Source organism: Xylaria bambusicola (genome assembly GCF_022495145.1).
Source record: "Xylaria bambusicola strain CBS 139988 unplaced genomic scaffold F5B22scaffold_18, whole genome shotgun sequence".
In the NCBI taxonomy this organism is placed as follows: Eukaryota; Fungi; Ascomycota; class Sordariomycetes; order Xylariales; family Xylariaceae; genus Xylaria; species Xylaria bambusicola.
In genome coordinates this window covers 228,258-251,865 of record NW_025953571.1, presented here as the reverse complement: position 1 = coordinate 251,865, position 23,608 = coordinate 228,258, and the positions used below count along the sequence as shown (strand labels likewise).

The 23,608-nt window shown below is 49.4% G+C and overlaps 7 protein-coding genes across 7 annotated transcripts; 3 read left to right on the top strand and 4 right to left on the bottom strand.

Moving 5' to 3' along the window:
• Positions 1-552: 552 nt before the first annotated feature.
• F5B22DRAFT_129827 (glycoside hydrolase superfamily) lies at positions 553-2,765 on the bottom strand. Its single transcript, XM_047968941.1, has 5 exons — positions 2,315-2,765; positions 2,078-2,205; positions 1,607-1,939; positions 1,031-1,496; positions 553-908 (listed from the first exon to the last, which is right to left on the bottom strand). Exons 1-5 carry the CDS (start codon positions 2,475-2,477, stop codon positions 700-702), a joined length of 1,299 nt encoding a protein of 432 aa, XP_047831242.1. The 5' UTR covers positions 2,478-2,765; the 3' UTR covers positions 553-699.
• A 1,019-nt stretch (positions 2,766-3,784) lies between these two features.
• On the bottom strand, positions 3,785-5,648 carry F5B22DRAFT_636067 (putative amino acid transporter; the record flags this gene model as incomplete). The annotated part of the gene is made up of 4 exons (XM_047977237.1): positions 3,785-4,002; positions 4,063-5,176; positions 5,273-5,355; positions 5,429-5,648. 4 exons carry the CDS (start codon positions 5,646-5,648, stop codon positions 3,785-3,787), a joined length of 1,635 nt encoding a protein of 544 aa, XP_047831241.1.
• Positions 5,649-6,920: 1,272 nt separating this feature from the next.
• Positions 6,921-11,255, top strand: F5B22DRAFT_129845 (non-ribosomal peptide synthetase). Its single transcript, XM_047968942.1, has 6 exons — positions 6,921-7,865; positions 7,922-8,017; positions 8,069-8,576; positions 8,629-8,774; positions 8,873-10,295; positions 10,352-11,255. Exons 1-6 carry the CDS (start codon positions 7,234-7,236, stop codon positions 11,096-11,098), a joined length of 3,552 nt encoding a protein of 1,183 aa, XP_047831240.1. The 5' UTR covers positions 6,921-7,233; the 3' UTR covers positions 11,099-11,255.
• Position 11,256: 1 nt separating this feature from the next.
• Positions 11,257-14,315, bottom strand: F5B22DRAFT_655169 (ABC transporter transmembrane region 2-domain-containing protein). The gene is made up of 3 exons (XM_047979866.1): positions 13,334-14,315; positions 11,765-13,274; positions 11,257-11,711 (listed from the first exon to the last, which is right to left on the bottom strand). The coding sequence occupies exons 1-3, from the start codon at positions 13,961-13,963 to the stop codon at positions 11,389-11,391; spliced, it is 2,463 nt and encodes an 820-aa protein (XP_047831239.1). The 5' UTR covers positions 13,964-14,315; the 3' UTR covers positions 11,257-11,388.
• Positions 14,316-16,991: 2,676 nt separating this feature from the next.
• Positions 16,992-18,608, top strand: F5B22DRAFT_646124 (HAD-like domain-containing protein; the record flags this gene model as incomplete). The annotated part of the gene is made up of 3 exons (XM_047978690.1): positions 16,992-18,044; positions 18,095-18,244; positions 18,297-18,608. The coding sequence occupies 3 exons, from the start codon at positions 16,992-16,994 to the stop codon at positions 18,606-18,608; spliced, it is 1,515 nt and encodes a 504-aa protein (XP_047831238.1).
• Positions 18,609-19,787: 1,179 nt separating this feature from the next.
• On the top strand, positions 19,788-21,646 carry F5B22DRAFT_129368 (uncharacterized protein). The gene is made up of 2 exons (XM_047968940.1): positions 19,788-20,458; positions 20,527-21,646. The coding sequence occupies exons 1-2, from the start codon at positions 20,134-20,136 to the stop codon at positions 21,270-21,272; spliced, it is 1,071 nt and encodes a 356-aa protein (XP_047831237.1). The 5' UTR covers positions 19,788-20,133; the 3' UTR covers positions 21,273-21,646.
• Positions 21,488-23,565, bottom strand: F5B22DRAFT_655165 (arginase; the record flags this gene model as incomplete). The annotated part of the gene is made up of 9 exons (XM_047979865.1): positions 21,488-21,956; positions 22,049-22,271; positions 22,368-22,410; positions 22,468-22,489; positions 22,541-22,564; positions 22,635-22,788; positions 22,873-22,979; positions 23,101-23,197; positions 23,290-23,565. The coding sequence occupies 9 exons, from the start codon at positions 23,563-23,565 to the stop codon at positions 21,703-21,705; spliced, it is 1,200 nt and encodes a 399-aa protein (XP_047831236.1). The 3' UTR covers positions 21,488-21,702.
• Between the last annotated feature and the right edge of the window lie 43 nt (positions 23,566-23,608).

Below are 23,608 nucleotides of genomic sequence, written 5' to 3'. Positions count from 1 at the left end.
TACGCTGTCCTAGTCGGGCTCGAGATGTACGTCAAGACGCGGCAGAAAGGGAAAAGCGCCTTGAACAAGGTCAGCGTGAAGAAGATGAAGATTTTCAGGCCCGAGGAGGCGAAGAGGATGGAGGAAGAGGCCTGGGATAAGAGCCAGAGTGCAGCGAAGGAGAGACGTGTGCTGGAAAAGGAACGCGAGATCGAAGAAAGGAAACGCGAGGAGAATAAGGCGAGCGTGAAGATTATGCAGAAGCTAGGCTTACGGCCTCGGACCCCTTCCGTGCCAAAGGACGGGATGCAGGGCGACAATAGTTAGACTGCATCGTAGCAGTATGTCTACAGACCATCGGTCTCCGAGTATGTTTAAAGAGCATAAATTCTTGTAATGATTGGCTATGGTTTATTCAGGCTTTAGGCGCCGTTTGTATATCCTGGGAAAAGCGGGAGGTTGCCTGTGTGTTTGTTTGGATGAAGTTCATGAGCCGAAGTATGATTAGCCCAATAGATAATCCGAGTAGTTTGGTTCCAATACAGTTACAGTCATCTAATAACACATTAGAACGGGTTATTTCCTTAATCACAATAATTATCAGCTATGCTATAGATGAACCTATTGTTGAGCGCAACGCAGTTATCAGAAGAGTTGCTAGAAACCATGCTATAGCGTGCCTCAAACTAGGCAGTTCGAAACGAGATCCCGAATAACAGCCTACCCGATCGCCGCAACATGATCCGTTACCAGGCAAGTCCAATCATTAGAACCTGTATAGATTGTATGCCCGTCATTGTGCGTCTGGCCGGTACTGAGGGTTGTACCAAGCTGCCAGAACAAATCGGCAGATACACCGTCGGAAGCATGAGACAGGGCGGTTTTCTGCCACGGGGCTTCGATTGCGCAGTGATTGGACGTGTATCCATCTGTAAAAAGACTCGTCAGCTTGTATGCAACAAAAACATCTTCCCTCGAACTGCGGGAGTGAGGGCGAAGTTGAGGTATGAACAGGGATATATGGCAAGCTAGAGCCTAGAAAGAGACTTACACTCTTCAAACAGGCACGGCTTCCCAGCAGCTTTACACGCGGCAGCGTGGGCTGTGATCCAGAGATTCCCCCAGTTGGTCGAAGTACCCCAAGAGCTGGGGTAAAGATGGAATGTTCCGAAGTCGAGAGTGGAGATCTTTAGATTGGCCTCGAAGTCGACACCCTCGCTGTACTGGAAGGGATAGCTTCCGTCGGAGTTGCTCTTCAGACCGAACCCCTCGTCGCCGAGCGTTACCATGTGCTTTGAGTCGAGAGACTTGATGTACGCCGATATCTCGGTGGCCCATTTCGTAATGACCGAGGTCGCACAGCCTTTGCAGCGGGGCTCGTTGGCGAGCTCCCAGGCGAACACGGCGAGCGAGGATGAGTATCGCGATACTACGGCATTGATGTATTTCTTGTATTGTGTTTGGGCCGCGGTGTTTGTGAACCAGCTCGTTTCGGAGCCGCCGAAGGCCCTGACGTACTATTGCGAGCCAATATCAGTTCCGTATTTGCACTTTGCTTTCTGTTTCAGGATGGTGCGTTTTCGATGTCTTCATCTCCTAATATCCAGTTGAATATGGCAATACTCACAGCAGGGATGCCGCCATAGTCGCTCCAGTTATTCACAAAGTTGATGATCAACTTGATACCCCTCTTTTCAGCAGCCGAAACGACATAATCAAGCCGTTGAAGTCCGTCGGCACCTGTGTTGATCGTAGAGCCGGAGGATGATAGCTTCTGGAACCAGACGGTGCCAGGTGACGGAGTCGTTGTCACGTCGTTGAATCCCCAGACGCGCAGGATCTTCAGACCAGAGTCTACTAAAGCATCAAGTGCCTTGTCGATGTCGGCGTTGTTCGTCAAAAACCCGATCCAGTACGAGTTTGTACCTGCGAAGTAACCCGTCTTGCCGTCGATTTGAAACTATGCGACCTAGTTAACACTGTCTTTCCAATCCTTTTTAGGAGTAACAACTGATCCCTCTCGGTGAGCAGAACAAGAACCTGAGGTTTTCATATAGTCTGTGCCCGGGTAATCGGATAATTGATATGGTCTACTCACCCTCAAACCATTGGTTGATGCGAATGATGTAGAAGTCGGGTTACTGCCTCTGGTTGTCGTCCTAGTAGTTGTTGTAGCCCTAGTTGTCGAGGCTCTAGTAGTTGTGGTCAACGTTGTTGAGCCAGTACCTAAATAACATAGTTAGCACCATTTTTGATTCGTTCATATCATATATGCTTCAATCTATCCATCTATCTCACACAGTCCCAGAATTAAGGATAGGAAGAGGGTTCATACTCGCCAGGCACTGCGAATAGTAGTCATTTTGGTACTGGCAGGTGGCTCCAGACACGCATGTAGTCTCTCCCGTATAGCCTATGCCACCACATTGGCCATAGAGGGAAACAATAGCTGAGGCGGTGCCCAGGAGGGCAAACAGCCCAGCACCAATCACCTTCATATTAGGCAAGTCTATCTCTCGGGACACTTGAACAGTGAAATAGATCAGCTTGAGAATTGCACGGCAACATACAGCGGACAACAGGTCAATTATATATGCCCCAGGATATCGGGTACTTCGGTACTTATAATTGCCATATGGAACTCTTAGTATGTTAGCCTCAAGACAGACGATGTAACGTGGTTACTGGGAACCTAGGGATCTCTCCTTCCGTAGACTATTATTTGGGCCAGCCGCCGGCGAACACTGAGCCTTGACTACGAATAAACGAACTCCATCCTAGGAAACTTCGAGCTCAGCTCAGGGTCTAGGCTCATTGATGTTAGAGCTTCGTAGCCTTCAATGAAGCACTGGGTCATTAAGTGCGTCGAGCTCGCTTAGCTACATTCTCTAACAATGGGAGCTCGCAGGCGCAAGCATGGTCCGATGTTGGACGCGTGAATACCAGGGCCGTAAATTTGGAGAACCCCAGCCTGGAACTTACGCCGACTGGAGAAGAACGGCTAGTTAGGAACTTTGCTAGCAAGTAAGTCGATTTTCATAGGGCCAAAAAAATGAACAGAATAAGTAAGAAGACTAATGCTGATCGAGTATCAACCCCTGATACAAGTGCCGATTTTTTATCTCTCTTAGGAGAGCGCAGTCTTTTTTTCTCATGAGACCATGAAGTGCCATCATTCGGCGCTTCAAAGAACCCTGCCTTAATCGGGGTAACATATTGACTAACCTTGATATGGCAGAGATGAAGCCGGCGCGAAATCCTCCGAGGTTCCTATTCGACTGTAATGGGCCCATATAGTATCTTTCCTTGACACTTTCTATGCTTCTAGGCAGGTGTAAGTAGTTATGCAATATTCTGAAGGACATTTGTGTAAGTTTAATTAGGGAGCAGCCAAGTGCCATAAATAAGCTTTGTCGAGAAGCACTTGCTAGTTGCGGATGTATGGAGTACCAAAGCTGTCTGACAGAGAAGAGCGGATATACTGGTATTGAACATATATTTTTATGAACCGGCGTCCAACCAGTTGTAATACCCCACTCAAGTTTTGTAATCCAAGCTCGGTTATACATCAGAGCATGGCAATGATTGGTCGCCTTCTATCCTCGTTTGATGTGATTGTAGGAGTCCTGATGTAGTGTTAACATTGCTCGCAGAGCATGCGAATACAGCTCGGGGGTTCTCTGTGGAGGATAGGAACATCTCAACAGTATCCCGGAGCTCGATCTCATAATTTCCGGTGTCCTATCATAAAGTATAAACCTAATTTATCCATATTTTTATACTATTTATAATCGTTAGAAACAATCTAACTCCTTTGTGAGGTCTCTGCCCTATAGGGCTTTTCGAGAACTCCGGATTCATTTAATGGAGCTCTATCATCGTGAATGTATATCTGCATGACCTTGGGTCCGGGGTAGTGGCGGGTGGCATGCACCAGCCACCAGATAACTGATATTGCGATGGTGCCAACAAGGATCACGCTATTGTAGTTCATTGATTCGACCGTCGTAGGAATCTCATATGCTGTAGCGCCAGTCAGCGATGCCATCAAGTTGATCAGTCTCGTTGACCGGGGTTTCTTACGGAAGGAGAAGAACACGACAAACACGGCAATAAGCAAAACCGCTATCAAGTTTATAACATTGCCAAATTTCCCGAGATGGAAAGGGCCAGGTGGGAAGTACTTTCGGCCGGCGAGAACATTTGCAGTAAAAGGTATAGCATAGGATACTGTCGTGAGGACGATAAAGGAGCCCGTCAACGCCAAGAAGGCGCTTGAACTTCCAAGTGGTATGGCACCCAGCCCGGTGGCGAAGAGACAGACAAATACTGTGGCTTGGACGGGACAACTTAGTGATTCGTTAACCCGACCAAAGAATGAGGAAAAGGGGACAGCGTTGTCGCGAGCAAGTGCCCAATATGTTCGTGAGTTCGTAAGCACGGTCCCTATACAGCAACAAATACTAGTTAGAAACAGTATAAACAGGAGACCGAAAGTTGCCGGGACGCTTTGAGTTGCCTGCTGGTAGATTCCTGCCAATGGATATGTGTTGTAACCTCCTTGCAGCTGGGTGATATCGGTAATGGCGTAGCTTAGAGCGATCGCAAAGACGAATGCGTACAAGAATCCAAGACTGAGCTGTAACCCAATAGCTTTCGGAAGATCCCGTTTAGGATTGGGGAGCTCTTCGGCAATGTGAGTAATAGCATCAGGTGTACCAATAGTAAAAGCGCCGTTTAACACCCCTAGGAGAAAGGCCACACCGCCCTGCCAGCCAGTCAAGTTATTTTCGTTGAACGAGGCCCAAACAAAGTGATTAGACGCATGAGTCTTCGGCATAGCCGCAATGACTATAATGGTGATTATGCCGCCGACTATAACGAAGAACATGCCGGCCGTCTGAGTATACGGCACCAGTCGATTCGCAAAGATAACGAAAAGGGTCGAAAGCCAAAGTAAAGCAACGTATGTGACGTATACATGCCATGGTTCCGAAACGTATGCCTCTTGATGATATGTCGCATACAGCTGAACGGCAACGTTGGCTGTAATCTGCATCAAGGACGCCAAATCAAACATCCATCCATAGAAGTTGATCCAACCTGTGAAGAACCCAAGCATCCGGCCCCATTTAGGGCCGCCCGCAATAGTAGCCCAGTGGTAGACACCGCCAGCGGTTGGAACTGATGACGCGAGCTAGAAATGTAGTTAGCCAGACGGCACATAGCTTTGGTAAAGTTGTGTAATTCGCTCAGTGTCGATAGGACAGGCGTTGTTAAGTATAGAACACACCTCAGCCAAACTCAGGCCAATAAAGGAATACCAAAAGAGTGCTACTATCAAGCCATAGATGAGACCGGGCGGCCCGCCGTTAACTGTTATAGACCCCGTATGAGCAAGTACGGCACAACCCAATTATCGACAATAGAATGGCTACATTTGACTTACGGAAAGAGACCGATATAGAGGATCCTAGAGCAGCCCATGCATTATCGACAGTTAAGGCAATGCCAACAATCCCCCAAAGGCCGTACTGGCGTTTCAACTGATCCTTATAACCGGCATCATTAATCTCGACACCTCCGTCAATTGCGGGAACAACTTCAACACCCATGCCTCCCAGTTCCGGGTGATGAGCGTCATGATGTTTCTTTTCTTCGCCAGCCATAGTCACGATAAGTACCTAGGTAGGGAAAACGTGGGTTAAAATATATAATACCGGGCGTAAGACAACACGTCGCAGCGTTCGTAAGGTGTGCTACTATATATCGATACTGATAAGTGTAGGGGTAGACTGGTAAGATTCATTGGAAGTCATGAGCTGCGCATCTGCGATATCAATCAAATACAGGTACGCGAGAAAAACATAAACAGTACGAAGATGAAAATTGCCGTGACTGACCAGACAGCACCTGCACCCGCCCTAATACTTAACCTTTGACGATCGTTGTACGTTCGACCCTCGCTGATCCCACGATACGATAAGCCTCTCTTGTCTCTTATCTAGGGGGTTGGTAATAGATACTGACCAAGAAGGTGAAGAATTTACCTAATCAGCATAGCATTGTAGTTTCCAGCATTGCCATGCCGCTCTTTGTTTTCATTGGTACCTCATGGGTCGCTTATCATTGCATGCTGGGCCAGGCCGTGGGTTGCAGCGTGCTAATGGCAAGGGTGCGTCGACCTATGCCGACAGGGCTTATCCCGTTGTACGTAGTACCTATGTGATGATATGCACACACGGTGAGATATTTCTCAGCTGACAGGGTCTCGACAAGAGGAGATCCATTGATTCAAATGGCAACGTCCAAGCACAGCTTCAACCACCCAAGACTACAGCATGGGCTTCAACACTCGACTGCTGATGAGTGTGATGTAGCCTTTTGAATAGACTTGAATGGTAGTTGCACGCAACGTATCTATCTCGGGACAACTCATTAGATGCCATAGATGAGCATTTCGAAATTCCCCATGTGTGATGGTATCAAATATAACATAGGTACTACGTACTTCGTAGAGACGAAACGAGGCGAGTTAATGCATGGTGATATGCAGAACCCCACTCTCCATTGGACTGAGTACCGCCAACTACTTAAATATGCAAATGCTTCCTATTGGAGAAAATGAGGCATTATAACGTCCTGTTGTCACAGGAGTCACAGGAACTTAAAGTACGTTCACCGGGTCCTGTTGGCGCCTGGTGGCTTCACTTGAGATGCCTAGCTGAGAGTGTGGCTGTAATAGTGATGGAAAACGAGTGAGACCGACTATCATGAATTGGTGGACGGCACCGCAGCAAAACAGTACCAGAGCAGAAGTGTCTCAATACACGTAGTCTCTCCGATAATTCTTGCCGTCCAAATATGTTTTTGGTGCCGCGCCTGAGCTGTCGTTGCTTTAACCTGGACTGAGGGTGATCGCGTAGGTGAGGAAGACGTGATCAATCGACTTGCTGAGCCGAGTTACTCAGTGCACAGTCTACTAGCACATATGGAAATACTGTGCTAGCGCCCATATGGTTGCAGTTTCCAGCCCTAGGTCTGCCGAGGGGCACAGTGCCCCTCTTCTCCGAGGACCGGAGCGCGGCAGAACTCTTATGCGTGTGACGCAACTTACAAACAAATGTTTGAGCCAAGTTGATAAATAGGTAAAAAAGGCCAATTGAGGAGGCATAAAGCGACACATGCTTTATAGATACAATCATTACAAGAGATAACTCCCCCTCGCTATATTTCTGCGGTATCATTGCCGCCATGGGGCTTCCCGATCCCACCATTGACCTCGACTGGAGTGGCTACATCGGGGCTATTCATGAAATATTTCATAAGAATGCCTTGAAAACCCCTGATGCGCCTTGCGTCACAGAAACGGCCTCCTCTACCACACCAGAGAGGAGGTTTACGTACAAACAGGTCTACGAGGCTTCCAATGTCTTGGCCCACCAGCTCCGTGACGCTGGCATCACTAATGGCGATGTCGTAATGATTTTTGCCTACCGTTCCGTCGAACTCCTCATTGCATTCATGGGAACTCTCGCCGCCGGCGCTACCGTCACCGTCCTAGACCCCGCGTACCCCCCGGCACGCCAGCAGATTTATCTTGAAGTGTCTCAACCACGGGCCCTGATCGAGATCGGAAGAGCCAAGGATGAGAATGGCCCCCTTGCGCCGCGTGTCCAGAATTACATTCACGATGAACTATCTCTCAAGATACGGCTACCCGAATTGCGAATGAGCGATGATGGCCACCTCACTGGTGGTGAGGTTGATGGGAAGGAAATCTTCACTGACGCTGCGGGCAAAGCATCAACACCTCCAGATGTTCTAGTTGGACCTGACTCATCAAGTATCCTGAGCTTTACGAGTGGCACGACATCTACGCCTAAGTCCGAGATTCCAGCAAACTCCCAAGTCTAACGACCATGAGCTAACTTATTTTCAGGGGTGTGCTAGGCAGACATTACAGCTTAGCCAAATACTTCCCCTGGATGGCGGAGCAATTTCGATTTACATCAAAGACAAAGTTCGCTTGTTTAAGGTAGAAATCATCAAAGCTGATTTATCACACAGATTTGCTAACTCATAATAGCGGCATAAGCCATGACCCCATACAGAGAGACTTCTTTACTCCCCTTTTCCTCGGAGCCGAGTTGATGATTCCGGCTCGCGAGCATATTGCCCACGATAGATTAGCTAAGTGGTTCCATGACCACCAACCTAACGCAGTTCACCTGACGCCTGCCATGGGTCAGATCTTGGTCGGAGGGGCTACGGTAGAGTGTCCTTCTCTGCAGTGGGTGCTCTACGTCGGCGACATATTGACCAAGAAAGACTGCGCTGCACTCCGCAAGCTGGCGCCTAACGCAGAAATCTGCGCTGCCTACGGTACCACCGAGACGAGCCGCAGCGTCTCTTACTACCAAATTAAGAGCCGCACCGAAGACCCGGACGCATTGGATAGATTTGGCGATATCGTCCCTGCTGGAAAGGGCATACAGAATGTCCAGCTCTTCATCGTCAATCGGGAGGATCATACCAAGCTTTGCGGCGTTGGCGAAGTTGGCGAGATTATGATGAGAGCAGCGGGTTTAGCCGAGATAAGTGTTATTCTTCTTCCATTGGAAGATACCTACTAACATTTGACCTTACGGATATCTGAATGATCCAGAGAAGACCAAGGAAAAGTTCCTCGACAACTGGTTTGTCGACAATAAAGTCTGGGTTGAGGCTGATAACAAAGTTGCTGATCATGCCAACGAGCCGTGGAGGAAGTATTACAAGGGCCCGCGCGATCGGTTAGTTCCTTGAAGTCATTTATTTCTCTTTTATACAGGTTTCGCGCCTCGTTGCTTTTCTCTATCCGACGATTACTAACATCAGCGTGTGTAATAAGGATCTACCGAACTGGCGATCTTGGGTATTATCTTGATGATTCTGGTAACTGCGCCATTTCGGGCAGGGCTGACAGTCAGATCAAGATTCGTGGCTTCCGCATCGAGCTCAATGAAATTGATAGCAACTTAAGAGGGTACCATCTGGTCCGCGAATGCAAGACGCTGCTTCGTAGGGATCGGAACGAAGAGCCAACATTGGTCAGCTACATTGTCCCTGAACTTCAAGAGTGGACAAAGTGGCTGGCAGACCATGCCTTAGAAGACATCGAGGAAGAGGGCACCGAGATTGGACCCGTCATCGTGTATCCGAAGCGCTTCAGGCCGATGCAAATGGAGGTCCGGGATCATCTTCGATCTAGGCTGCCAGCTTATGGTGTCCCGACTTACTTCATCTACCTCAATAAGATGCCTTTGAACCCCAACGGCAAGATAGACAGTCCGAACTTGCCATTCCCAGACGCTGCATTGATCTCGGAGGAGGCATCAGAGGAGGATCTGAAGAGATGGGAAGCCTTCAGTAACACCGAGAAGGAAATGGCGGAGCAATGGGCGGTGCTCATCGTTGGCTTGAACGCCAGGACTCTTCGACCTGAGTCGGATTTCTTTGAGAGCGGTGGGCATAGTCTGCTGGCACAGCAGCTTCTTCTCAATATCAGGAAGAATCTTGGCGTCAACGTATCTATCAGCTCACTCTACTCTGATTCGTCTCTAAAGGCGCTCAGCACACAAGTTGACCGCCAGCGTGAAGGCAAGGATGATTCGGGCGTGACGGAGGATGGCGAGCCTGCATATGCCCAGGCCTTTGACAAACTGCTTGGCAGCCTCGATTCCAAGTACCAGACAGCGAACCCTGCGGCACTTTCACCGACGGGTAAGACTACCGTCTTCGTGACCGGCGCCACAGGGTTCCTGGGCTCTTACATAGTCAAAGATCTGCTGAAGCGCGAGGGCATCAGCGTAATCGCTCATGTCCGCGGGACTAAGAGCGTTCAGGCCGCCCTCGAGCGACTCCAGAGGTCACTTCGCGGATACGGTGTATGGGAGGATTCTTGGAGCACCAGGCTGAGTGCAGTTATTGGTGACCTGTCGCAGCCGCGCCTAGGACTTGACGACAAGACATGGAACGAAGTTGGCGACGCTGCTGACGTGGTTATCCATAACGGCGCCCTAGTTCACTGGGTGAAACAGTACAAGGACCTCGAGCGTAGCAACGTCTTATCAACGCTTGATGCCCTCCGCCTTTGTAACCAGGGCAAGCCTAAGCTTTTCTCATTCATCAGCTCGACGAGCGTTCTAGACACAGATCATTATATCAAGCTATCGCACGAGCAGACTAGCACGGGACAAGGACAGCTTATGGAAGCAGATGACATGATGGGTAGCCGCCTTGGTCTTGGCACTGGGTACGGCCAATCTAAATGGGTATGTTAGCTCCTAGACCTCCTTTTCTATGAAACAATAGTTCTGATAGACCACAGGTTTCGGAACAGCTCGTCCGCGAGGCTGGAAGACGCGGCCTTCTCGGGTCTATCGTACGCCCTGGCTACATCCTTGGAGACGCCGCCACTGGAGTATGCAACAACGACGACTTCCTCATCCGCATGCTCAAGGGCTGCATCCAGCTCTCCAGCCGCCCGCGCATCATCAACACAGTAAACGCCGTGCCCGTAGGCCACGTATCCACCACCGTCGTCGCGGCCAGCTTAAACCCCGTCCCGGCCGAGACTCCAAACAGTAGCGGCGGCGACATCGGTGTTCACGTCGTCCACATCACTGCTCACCCGCGCCTCCGCATGAGCGAATATCTCTCCATCCTAAGCTACTACGGCTACGACGTGCCTGAGGTGGACTACAACGACTGGAAGGCCCAGCTCGAGACCTTTGTCTCTGCCGGTTTCGTCCAGAAGGACGAGGAACAGAGCGCCCTGATGCCCCTCTTCCACATGGTGACTAACGACCTTCCGTCAACCACGCGTGCGCCGGAACTCGATGACCGCAATGCCGTTACTGTGCTTAAGGCCGATGCGGATCGGTGGACGGGTGTTGATGAGAGCGCCGGCGAGGGCATTAGCAGGGAGGCTGTTGGGCGCTTTTTGAGGTACCTGGCCGAGACCAAGTTCTTGGCTTGGCCGACTGGTCGCGGCAGAGAACTGCCTGCCATCAAGGTGGATGTTGTACAGGCACAGGCGCAATGGGGTGTTGGTGGGCGTGGTGGTGTGGCATGAGGATAAAGAAGGTGATATACGACAATGAGTGAATATGTTGTGCATAGAGGTATGGGGGGAAAAGGTGGAAAATGTTGTTAAAAGTTTATATCATATTTATATATTTACATACTTTCACGCTTATCCTGATCAATATATGCTCTTAGAACTCCTAAAATACATCATCCTGAAATCGTATTAGAAATGGCAATCTTAGTCTTTAGCAATGTAAAATTCGACTCTTTTTTCTATAACTTTTGTACATTTATAGTATATAGTATCTAGGTACTCTGTAGATGGTATCGACATCCTCAAGACTCGGTTGCTTCCGCCCGAGTAACATCAGAAACCTGTTCAGAATCTCCGATGTACGAAGGTGGATCTAAGGGAGCGTCGTTCTTCTCAGTCCAGACTTGAGCTAGTTCTTTCTCGATCTCTTCACGACGCTGCCTCCACTGGTCTACTTGTGAGAGTCGTTCGCGGAGCTCCTGCAGCTCTCGCTCAACCTGCATCTTTTCGCGCTCGGTTCCAATACGCTCGAATTCCCATTCATCACCATTATCACCTAGACCCAGAACGAGGTTGAAGGTGTGATACTTCTTGAGGGAGGCTCGAGTTGATATAGTGATCAGAGCTATAAGCCATTAGTTTCTCATACAAAACAATAGTTTTCAATATGTGACTTACTGATGCCCCTCTCCTTACAGGTTTCGTACAGGAGTCCCTCGACATCGCTGGATACTGCGCTCGTACCCTCATCAACGATGGCATATTGAGGCTCATGGTAGAGCAATCGTGCGATACCGACTCTCTGTTTCTCGCCACCGCTAAGCACATCTTTCCATTCTTTTCGTGTGTCCCATCCGCCCTCGCGATCAGGTAAGTATCCAAGCTTGGCCGCATCTAGGACCCGCTTCAGATCGTCTTCAGACTTGCGCTTGAGCCGCATATCAAGCTCGCCATCGGGGTAAATGACTTGATCGCGGAGCGTACCGATACTCAGATAAGGTCTCTGAGGTAAAAACATGATACCGTCCTGACCGATCGATTTTGGTCGACTGATTAATCCGCGATATACCGGCCATAAGCCCGCGAGAATTCTTGCAATAGCGCTTTTGCCGATTCCATTGGGGCCCGAAATCAGTAAGTGTTCCCCTCGGCGGACAATCAATGAAAGGGACTCAAGTAGTTCTTCGCCTCCCTGAGGCCAAAGACCAGGCGCAGCAATAGGCACGTGCTCTAGTCGAACGCCATCGAAACCCTTCTGAATTGTTCCTTGTACATCTGATAGTGAATAGAGCTCATTTCCACTAGCACGGGGGAAGTATGCATTCGCATGAACCCGATGAAGAGTTGATATGAGAGTATACACTCGGCTTGTGTATCCGGCCAACTCGGCGAGATCTTTGATAGAGTACATCATGCGGCCACCGGCATCGGCGAGCGAGAGCATGAGGCGTTTATTAGTGATGAATTCTCTCATACGATTGCGCTCACGGCCACCTCTCTCAGCACTTTCGATCATTTCCATAGCGCCTCCGAGTCCACCCCAGGCTGGCAGGAAAACAGGAAGAGAGGACAAAAGATAACCATACGCGCTCCAACTGTACTTGAGAATGAAATCCTCGAGGATATTATACCGAATCTTGAGCATGTATATGCTCTCCATCCAATTCTTCAGTGACTTGAACTCCTTGTTGAGGAAAGTTTTCTCCATTTCGGCGCCGCCGTAAAAGGCAACTTCCTCGGCGTTGGCTATTAAACGAGCGTGTAAGCCTCGGAAATCGCCTTCCTTGCGACCTTCCACCGCCTTCAGTTTTCCAAAGGGTGGAGACATCCTTCGGAGAATGCTTGCGGTAAGGAAGTAATTGCTCAGAAGACCAGTCAGAGCTAGAGGGCCTAGAGAGCGGTACAGCTGGTAGTTGAAGACGCAAAGATCAACAAATGGTTTACCAAGTGAGGAGTACAAGTTCGCGGCTGAAGCGCAGAAAAGAGTGAGATCTTGGGTAATGAATTGATCTGCACCTTGACCGACGCCGCCGTCCGAGTTCGATAGTTTGTAATAGTTCAGATTGTCATTGAGATATAAGTCATGGATATATCGCGTTAATCGTGTGCGGAAGGCAATTGACACCTTGGACTCGAGAAATTTGATCATCGAATTAGTGTAAGCAGCAAAGCCACCCAATCCACACCACTGTAAAGCAGGGTTAGTTGATATCTCGTCACCGAATTAAGAAACCAGTAGTAGCTCACCTTAGCTATTCCCCAAAGAAATAGTCGTCCATTGCCCGCAACCAAGTCACGAACGATCTCGCCATCGAGCCGGGCTACCACCAGCGAAAGGTATGTACGCAGCATTAAGAAAACGCCGTGACTAACCAGCAGCCCAGCCTCTTTACTCGTCCATCGGGGGATCATGATGCTCATCAAGCTCAGAAACTGGTGGAGGAAAGCGAGGTTCAGGCCAGGTTTCGTTTGCGCAGACGGGACGGTTCCATCGCCAAGCCCAGAAACCTTGGGCGGGTTCAGGAAAAGGCGACGATGCGCTTCAAAAGTCAAAGGCTTCGTCCTGTGGATGACTACTTTAGAAGTGCCATCCTTATAGGGAACGTATATCGTCCGTGACCCGTCTTTCCCTAATAGCCAGGAATTGGTACGCACAAGCTTACGGCCCTGCTCCTTTTCCTGTCGTCTTCGCTTCCACCATCTCCGACTCCCTTCAGCGCCAAGGACAATGGACAAAGCTAAGGCGAGGGTCGCGATAAGTTTCGTTCGGCGCGAAGTCCGTCGAAAGCGATCTTTTACGAGTTTCTTGTACTTGTCGATGAAAGCCACGAGGATGTCTTCGGACGCCGAATGGCGAAGGGTTGACTGTACCGCCATCTTCGGCTGACGCGTGACGTCAATCAGGAATAGACCAGTAAAAGAAGCGACGTGGCCATGGGTCGCATAGGGCCGGTCATAATCATTGAAGCATAGATCGGTACGACAAATGGGTGCAATTCAAGATCTTGAATCGAGTGTTTGACTACTGGGAGAGGAGATGGGAGGAATGGAAGGATAGTAGAGAGATGATCAACCACCCTCTGTACGAAGGTACAGTAGGACGAGATGTACATCATAACCGCAATCATCTTTCCATGTGATTGATCGCCTCGGTACAAATGCCCATTCCGTCAAAGGAGCTTCAGCCACAATTACCCCAGGCCGGACGTGGGGTACAGTTGAGCCACGCTACACCACGTGCACTTGTGGCTTGACCAATGAATCAGTGAATCGATGAATACCTAATAGGTAATTTGCATGTGCTTTCCCCCACACTTTACATACAGTATTCTACTGGTACCTAGTATCTCTTAGTTGGTATTTGCCAATGGGATGAACACATACATTACAGTATATACTAGTATAGTATAAATATACAGATGTGTGTGTGTGTGTGTACAGCTCATGTTCTAAGGCAAGAAGAAGTAAGGTAGTGGGCGGGCTACCTACTGACATGGCCACGTGTATCATTTGTGTCGAGGATACTTGCTCTTAGATAGTACTTTGCCTGAGGATGGCATACTTCTAGAAGAACGTGGTGCGGCCAGCCGTCATGCTTGTCATGCCCGTCATGCCACAACCTTCACCGACAGAATTGCCGTTGGGTACCTAATATAACCTTGACCGCAACAACGATCACGACTACCTATGTTCGTGGACTACCGGTGTATAGTATGGACCTAGGCTAGGTACAGCTAGGTAGTAGTGTATGCACCAATCTACATAGTACTATACACATGAGAAGATGATGGTAGAAGTCTGGGGTCTACTGGGACGAGCTCTGGGCGAGCATACAAGTACAGTACAGTCCAGTCCAGGCTCAAGGCTGGCCGAGTTGGTCTCATGCAGCACACACACATATAGTACTTTACTCTTGCTGTTAGGACTAGGATAACTTCTCATGCATCTAGGCATCCCACTCCACGTCCACTCCAAGGCTCCGTCTGGGCGGCGGAAGGACGGCATCTGAGTGGTTGCACCCGCAGACAGTCCCACAGCTCGCCGTCACCATCCTGCAATGTTAAGCGCCTACCTTGATTGCCTGGGCCAATGACCAGGGAGAACGGCAAGGTCTACATCTTACTCGCCAACTCCTTCACATTTTCGAGATGGATCTTGCACCGGGGACAGACTGGGGGCCAGGTACACAAACCTACTGTAAGCAGGCAATTCTTGTTCAATCCCTTTCAGCTCGAGATCAGGTATGCCGCACTACTGGTAGGTATATATGCAGGTAGTACTACAGTAAAGTACATGGGTAGATACAGAATAGGCACTGCATCGCACAATGCCAGTGGTGATAGCTGGTAGTTTCGCCGTTGAAAGATAATCTTAAAGCTCCGTATGTTACCATGTTACATAGTAGATGTCATATCACCATCTGGACCTTGCTTATAAGAACGATCGGTATTGACTGTGGGCAAGGGGCTAGGGGAGGCATCATCATGTATAGATTTCGATAATCTGTTGAAAAGGCCCTGCAATGAAGACACTACTTACACTACTTCGTAATTACTGTGCTAGTGCTAACCTGTTAGGAGGAGCCTCATCAGCCCAGATACCTAAATACCTACTATGTAGGTAGTCCTAACATGTTGAGACAATCTTAAAAAGTACATAAACGACGTTGATGTGATAGCACAGTACACCATCTCCGAATCACCTGAACCTGGTTATCTCCAGTGTTTGAGTGACATTGTTACCGGCTCTATACGTGTAGGTGTAAGCTGTTGAAACAGAGATATTATCAAGTGGTTGCTGGTGCGGATGAATAAACCGAAATACTAATTACCATGTCAGGTTAGGTGCCGGGCACGGTTGGTTGAGCAGAGCAGAGCAGAGGTTGAGATGACCGGGGCCTGTTAGCTGGCGACTGGAGATTAAAGACCTGCCAAGTAATAAAATGAAGAACGGAGATCTAAGTATATCTTGTTAGTACTGTTAAGGGAGATACACAGACAACGTTAACAGCTGCTATCAGCGCTCGGTACCTTTTTCCTGGCTTCTGGGGCTACATACTGTAGCAGTAGGAGCTAAGGAGCTAGCACTGGCGCTCATACTACCCCCAAAACAGCCTAGCATCCTGCCAGTCTAACCCTGCGAGGCACTGATTTATACCCCCTTCGGGCCCTTCTACCCCTAATACCCCCCAAGACCCCCCCCCAATCATACCCAGATCCCAGCGGACTTGCACTTCATTTAACAAAGTACCCAGGTAGTAGTAGATTAGGTAGGGGCGCTAACGGCCTGCACCCAGCGGCCATTTTCCCTGACCTCCTCGAGCCGCCTCCTTCCCCATCCCGTCCCCAGCCTTTTGCTGCAGGCAAAGACCTCCTTTCGCGTCTCCCGTCAACTATCGCTGTCTCCTCGGATCGCAGAGACACCGTCGCATCGACCAAGCTTCTCGCATTTCCGCCACGGCCGAGCCTTTGTACGTGGCCATCACGGCCCTCGACCCCATCCGTCATTGGGCAGTTGGGTAGCTCGCAGTTCAGGTATGTATGAGTGCATCTACTTATCTGCCTACCTTGGCTCGAACCTGGCCAAGTGAGCTTCGTTGTTGTCGCTCTTGTGTCGAGCTGCTCCAATAGGCTCTCATGGTTCATAGCTTAAGTTGTGATTCAACAATGTTTCAATGCTATCTGCGCATCGTTCTTCGCCGAGAGTTGGGGATCATAGCGCATTTCCTACTTCTTCTCAACACTAGTACCACGTCCGCAAGTCTCAGGCTACCTACTGTAGTCGCCTCTCGATGATTTTTTTTGTTAGCCAATATATCTTTAAGGTCTGGTAACTAATGTATAGTTTCTAGTCCGAGTGTTAACATCTTGCGCTCGTCAAGCTCCCATCTTTTGTTTTGCGGAGAATGTCTAGAGGTGTTCTCCAGAACAATCAGAAAGAGCAAAGTGTATCTAAGGATAAGGCTATGCTTCAGACCGAGGATAGTTCCAGCTCGATAAAAAGCCGTGATCACCTAAAACCCCCGTCGCGCCCATCATCTCAGAAATTGGAACCTTCGTCAACATCCGCTGGTCTCACAGGCCCTCCGGCGAGCGAATCCCGACATAGCAACAGTCGAAATTCTAGAGAATCAAGGCACAGCATGTTGGGCCGGCGTCGAAACGGTAGCGCCTCTACCAACCGGTCAGCGGCTGCTACTAATCCCACAAACACCCCTGCCTCCTCACAACCCAACTCCCCGGCTGGAGTTCCCCAAAGACGGAAGAAAGGCGGTCTTCTTGCCCTCCTCGGTTGCTGTGGCGTACCGGATAATGCCAACTCCCCTGAGGGCGGAGAAGAGCCTTTGGCTTCTCATAAGCTGGACAAAATTCCTCAGCGACCGTTGACATCTAGTAGGCGAACGGCAACTCCGTCAGAGCAAACAACTGGCAGTAAATCACAGATCTACGAGAAGGAGAAGGACCCTCAGGCTCAGAGCGGACAATCCACCCAGGAAACAAAACCTAATATCGCGTCACAATCAACCACAGCTGATCAGTCCGGGGTTAATGATCAGGAGACTGAATCCAAACAAACGACCCTCGTAGCTCTACCTGGTCCAAGCACTACCGTCAATCCTCAACTATCCGATAGCCACGACGTTGAGGTATCAAAGGAGGAAGAGGAGGATATTGTAGATTCCAAAGATGAGGATGGAGACTCAGAAATGCCCGATGCTGATTCACACCGGGTAAAACTCCCCGTGGCCGCTTCCGAGGACAGCTATCCTAAGACAGTTCCACCACCTCCGCCCCCGCCAATAGCGGATGAAGAACCAACTGTGGTCGAAGATGAGAAGCTCGCGGTGGCAGAGGAACCCCAACAAAAGTTTCTTTTACCTCCTATCGAGCCACGCTTCAAAGGGCGTAAATGTCTCGTTTTGGATCTTGATGAAACCTTGGTCCACAGCTCTTTTAAAGTAAGCTCCCTGCCCTCATAATTTGCATTCCAGACACTTATTATTTTCAGATACTAAATCAAGCTGATTTCACCATACCCGTTGAGATCGAAGGGAACTACCACAACGTTTACGTAATTAAACGACCTGGTGTGGACCAGTTCATGAAGCGTGTGGGTGAACTTTATGAAGTCGTCGTCTTCACGGCGTCTGTATCTAAGGTATGTGATATGACACACATTTATGACTACCATATCTAATAAGCCAATTTAGTATGGCGATCCATTGTTGGACCAGCTCGATATTCATAAAGTCGTCCACCACAGGTTATTCCGCGAAAGCTGCTACAACCACCAGGGAAATTACGTCAAAGACTTATCTCAAGTTGGACGTGATCTCAAAGATACAATCATCATCGATAACTCACCTACATCCTATATCTTTCATCCTCAGCATGCTGTGCCCATAAGCAGTTGGTTTTCGGATGCACACGACAACGAATTGTTAGATCTAATACCCGTTCTCGAGGACTTGGCTGGGCCTAATGTCCAGGATGTCAGCCTGGTCCTCGACGTCACTCTTTGAGCAATAGCTCCCGACTTTTTCTTTTATCTGCACAATTCCAAAACACTCACCCATTGCAGACATGTGTTATCATAGCGGAAGGCGTTCTCGGCTCTGATCACCCTGAAACTTGGTGTAGATGTACTGTTTAATACCACATAAAAGAGGCGGGCTCGTACCTACCAATCCTGGAGTTCAAATCTCTTCGCAAGAGATGGTGAACTGTGTATAGCCCATGATTCTGGCCGGCATACCCCCGGGTCGCTGAAAGAAAAGAAAGAGGCTACTTCTGGAAAGGCCATTATACTCGCGCAACATTGGTGGGGGCCGTAGGCATGGTGTAAGGATGGTGGTCATCTAAAACTGGGATTTTCGAGACGGGTGACACCAACAACGCATTGCTCATAGAGTCTGGTGATAAATATCGCCGAGGATTCCCATTATGATTGCGTAGCTTTACTGTTTCTTCTTGGGCACCTTTCCCCTATTCTTTTTATTTGTCTTTTTATTTTTATTTTATTCCCTTTCCACTCACCTTTTATTTTCTCTCCGGCTACGGCCGCAAGCCATTTTCATACCATGCGCGTAAACGCAGCAATCGGGACAGCAAGAGCGTTAGCAAGACTGCACAAAGCAGCTAAACACCTTGGAGAGGGTGAAAGCATACCCCGGCACGGATGACCAGCATCATATTTGAGCGATTTTGTCTCGTAGAGCGTGGTGTTACCTAGCTAGAGTATCGGAAAGCCTACCCAATCAAGCGCAAGCATGCCAGGCCAGGAAAGCGCGCTGTGAGGGTAGGGAAGGGAGATGTAAGCCTATAATAATATGACGGCTTTTCTCTGGCTCAGGCATCAACAGTGCACAAATTGATACTCAATTGATCAGGATATCCAACCATGATTAGTTAGTCCACGCTTCTGAACCCGACCTCTTGAAATGTCCCTTATGTTGTGAATATTCATCAGAATTGTAGTAAAGCTAGATTGCGGTAGATCTTAGAAGTCTACCTAGTATTGAAGTTTTTATTTCCGTGAATAGGCAATTTCAGGACACTCACTAGTTGATCATGTTAACGTGAATTTTCTGAGCCGAAATAGTGACAATAGTACAATTTACGGAGCTTTGAAGAGAATGCCTAGCTTAGGTATGTCGATACCACAGGCCAGAGAGGTTTCAAGCGTGCATCTCTCTCTCTGGCTCAAAGAAGCATTATGAAAACAGGGAGAATATGCAAATAAGCGATCCCAGATAGTGGAGCCGGGACAGGCAGAGGACGGGACCTGGGTGATCGTTACTCCGCTATCTATTGGTTAGCCGGTCATATGCCGGTCTCAGGCAAATCCTAACCTCCACGCCAGGCATTGGATCAGGTGGTCCTCTGGTGGATGGCTTTTCCAAGGCACTGTTCAAATCATCCTCAGCTCCTACGATCGGCCACGACCATCCTCGTCAACGCCTGCTACCACTCTCATCACGCCCTCAAATCCTCATCGCGATCTACTCGGCCTTTATCTTTACCTTTACGGTGGCCGTACTCTGAGGGATGATGCTTCCTTCAACGGTGCGGCGAATCGCCGCCGCCGCACCCCATCCTCCTCTTTTGGCATCTTTCGCGCCCACAGCGACGCGAGCGACAGCTGGTCTCACCCTCACCAGCAGCCCCACATGTAACCAGAGGCGGCGATATTCGTCGTCGAAGCCATCCAGTCCGAAAGACTCGCCAAAAGGGTATGGCGCCGGCCAAGTAACAGCAAGCGCAACGCAGTCGACGAAGCAAAGCGGCGAAAAGAAAAAACGGAAGGCTAAGGCGTCGAGCACACAACGAAAGCTTCCAAGCGTTCCCAGCACTCAGAATATACCACAAGAGGGTATGTAACTCCTATATCAAAACTGTAGATGCCTCAACTTTTTAAGATACTGATCATGCGCTACTTAGCTCTTGCCCTGGCCACCTTTTTCTCACTTCATCGACCCATCTCCGTCACACATGTCTTTCCTAAGGCCATAACAGACGACACCTTTGCGCGGATCTTCGCCCAACCCACGAAAGCTGCTACGTACAACAAAGTCATGTCCACACTGGCCCGATCTGTTGATCAGCTCGAACAGCCTATGCAAGCGCTGAATATCACGAATCAACATAGGACCGACGCCTCGACTACCCAGAACACAAATGGCGAGAACGTGCAGTCAGTTACCGTGCAGCATGCGGATGGTACCGAAACCAGCGTACAGGTGCAGCTAGACCACATGTCCGGAAACTTTCTACCCTTCAACCCACCTCCGATACCCCAGCCGCTCTCAAGCACCGATTTGGATCCTTCTGTTCAGTCTGCAAATGTGGAGTTGGCACAATCGGAAGAAGCATCAATACAGCAACAACCCCAGACTCGTATTTATAAGGCTATTGTCACGCTTGAGGAAACGATCGACGAGAATGGGAACTCCCGGATCCAGGCGCACAGCGCGCAGCTGATCAAGGATGATGCCGGTGAAACCAGGTCTGGTATCTCTAACCGAAACTCGTTTCTCGCCCGCATGGCATCGCGCGAAATCAGGCAACGCCGCCGCATGCTTGCTATTAGCGTCAAGCGTCAACGAAAGCTCAAGATGAAGAAGAAGAAGTATAAGAAGCTTATGAGACGGACACGAAACGAACGCCGAAAGCTAGACCGTGTCTAATGTACTACCCTGATTGTCAATGTGTACCCAGAGGAGCACCTAGCATGCGCGTACGGCGTTTCTGTACATAGCCAATGCTCTGAATCTGAAATATGAGACGAGCATGTTCCCGCCCGCTCCCTTGTCATCTACATAGTTTCGGGTCATTGTCTACGGTTGTAATACGGTGTACGGAAGATGGGCATTATAGCGGAGGAAGAGGGTTATTTCTCCTTTGTCTGTGGCATTGTGGCATTTTTCTGCCTTCGCGCTTTTCAAGGTAGTAGAGGTAGCTATCAGCTCATAGACGCTATTATATCGCTACCATACAAGGCGTTAAGTATAGTGGCGGATATCCAATCAATACAATCTCAACCTTGCATATTACCTAGAACTTTACACGTTTTACATTGTCCGTATGCACCATCGTACTTCCGGTGGGGACGAACTATTACGTGCTTGTTATATCTTTACTACGAGGGTACTTCGCTTGGTCGGCTAGGGACTTGACGGGAGTCTCGACCATAAGCTCGAGCAACGACCACACTACTTCGGCTGCTGCTAGCGACGTCGTCTCGCCGCGAGTGTCGTACACGGGTGCCACCTCGACCACGTCCGCGCCGACGACTTCAAGACCGGCTAGACCGTCGAGGATCGAGAGCAGCTCCCGCGTTGACCAGCCGCCGGGCTCAGGGGTTCCCGTTGCTGGCACACAACAAGTAGGTTAGTAAGCAGTCCTATCCCATGACCATGGTGCTATGAGTCCATTATGGGAAAAGGAAAAGAGGGGCGAGTACCAGGTGCAAATGCGGGATCCAATACGTCGATGTCAACGCTGATGTACACCGGCCCCGTCACGCGCTCGCGGATCCGCGTTATTATCCCCGCTGTGCCGATTCGATCGAGGTCTCGGGCTGTTATGCGTGCGAAGCCGCAATGCTCGTCGTTTTGTATGTCCTCTTTTGGCCGTGCTATCGGGGCGCGAATGCCGGCGTGGATGGAGGTTTTGCGGATTAAGCCCTGCGAGGAAGAAAGAGGTAAATAAATATTGCTTTTTTTTTTTTTAAATGAGATGCAGATTGTATAACATGGGAAAGAAGATAGTGGTATGTATACCTCTTCGTGGGCGATATGGAGGAATGTGCCGTGGTTGAGACCGCTATAAGGGGTTGGGTGGGTGAGCTTATGGTCTTGACGGTAATTCTGGATGTCTTACGCATAATCTGATAAACCACCGCCTGAGCAACAGTCAGTATCATGATAACGCACATCGAAATTTTAGGACGTACCGATTACTGACGGTTCCCAGGTATCTAGCTTTTCCGTCAGCGTACGACATGTTTCGATGGAAACGCCAGGCAAAGGACTGAATTTATGACTAACCTAAATGACTATCGAAATGTATGACAGACGCTTGTCCCCAGTGCTTGTGCACCGACCTCAGTGCCGGAAGTGTCGTCGTGTGGTCTCCGCCGAGCATGATTATTCTCGGTGTCGAGGAGATGCTCTGGTTGGCAGCTTTCCTCCCCGATACGACCTATGATAAAATCAGATGAGCATGAAATCCAGTTATCACTGCGAATACTCATAATGCTCTCGCGGCGCAAATGTTGTTGCGTACCTTGTGCCCCTTGGTTAGCTGGGCGAGCGCGTAATTATTGTCGAGAACCGTCAGAGGCACATCGCCGCAGTCAACGACGGTGGCCCAGGATTTGAGCGCATTCTTGCCTGTACGTCTTGTCTATCAGTTGGGGGCTATTTCATAGTTATAGTACTTAATCAGTTTGTTCATGACATGAGTGCTTGCGCGACCGAGTATTCAAGTGCATCGCTGAGATTTGAGACGCACCCGTATAAACACTCCATGCGAAATCGGCGTACTTCCTCTGGCTGCTTGTGCGTATTCCACGAGGACCGTAGCGAGCTCCCGGCCTGGCTGTAACGGCCTATATAAGTTCTTAGAATTCCCTTTTTACATCATGGTCTTTTCTATGGGACATAGGGTTGCATATACATGGCAAAGTAGTTAGATACTAACCGTATCGAAGGGCGCACCGAGAATGGCAATGTCGTACTTGGCACCATTTGCCACCTCCTCATTGGATAAACAGTTGACATATGGGACTCTGGCATACGTATTCAAGCCGTTGAACTGGCTCCCGTACAATATGTCTACGTCGTCATTGTCATCGCTCACTCGGCCGAGAGGCTGCTGTGCTGCCGCCGCCGCCGCCGCCTGCGGGAACTGCCACTCTCGGGCTCGGGAGACGCCGAGAAGGACGGCCCCGAACAACGCGAACCCTTTTGGCTGCATCTCGTATCACGCGGATCCAGTTCGGATAGACCGAGGTAGTTCT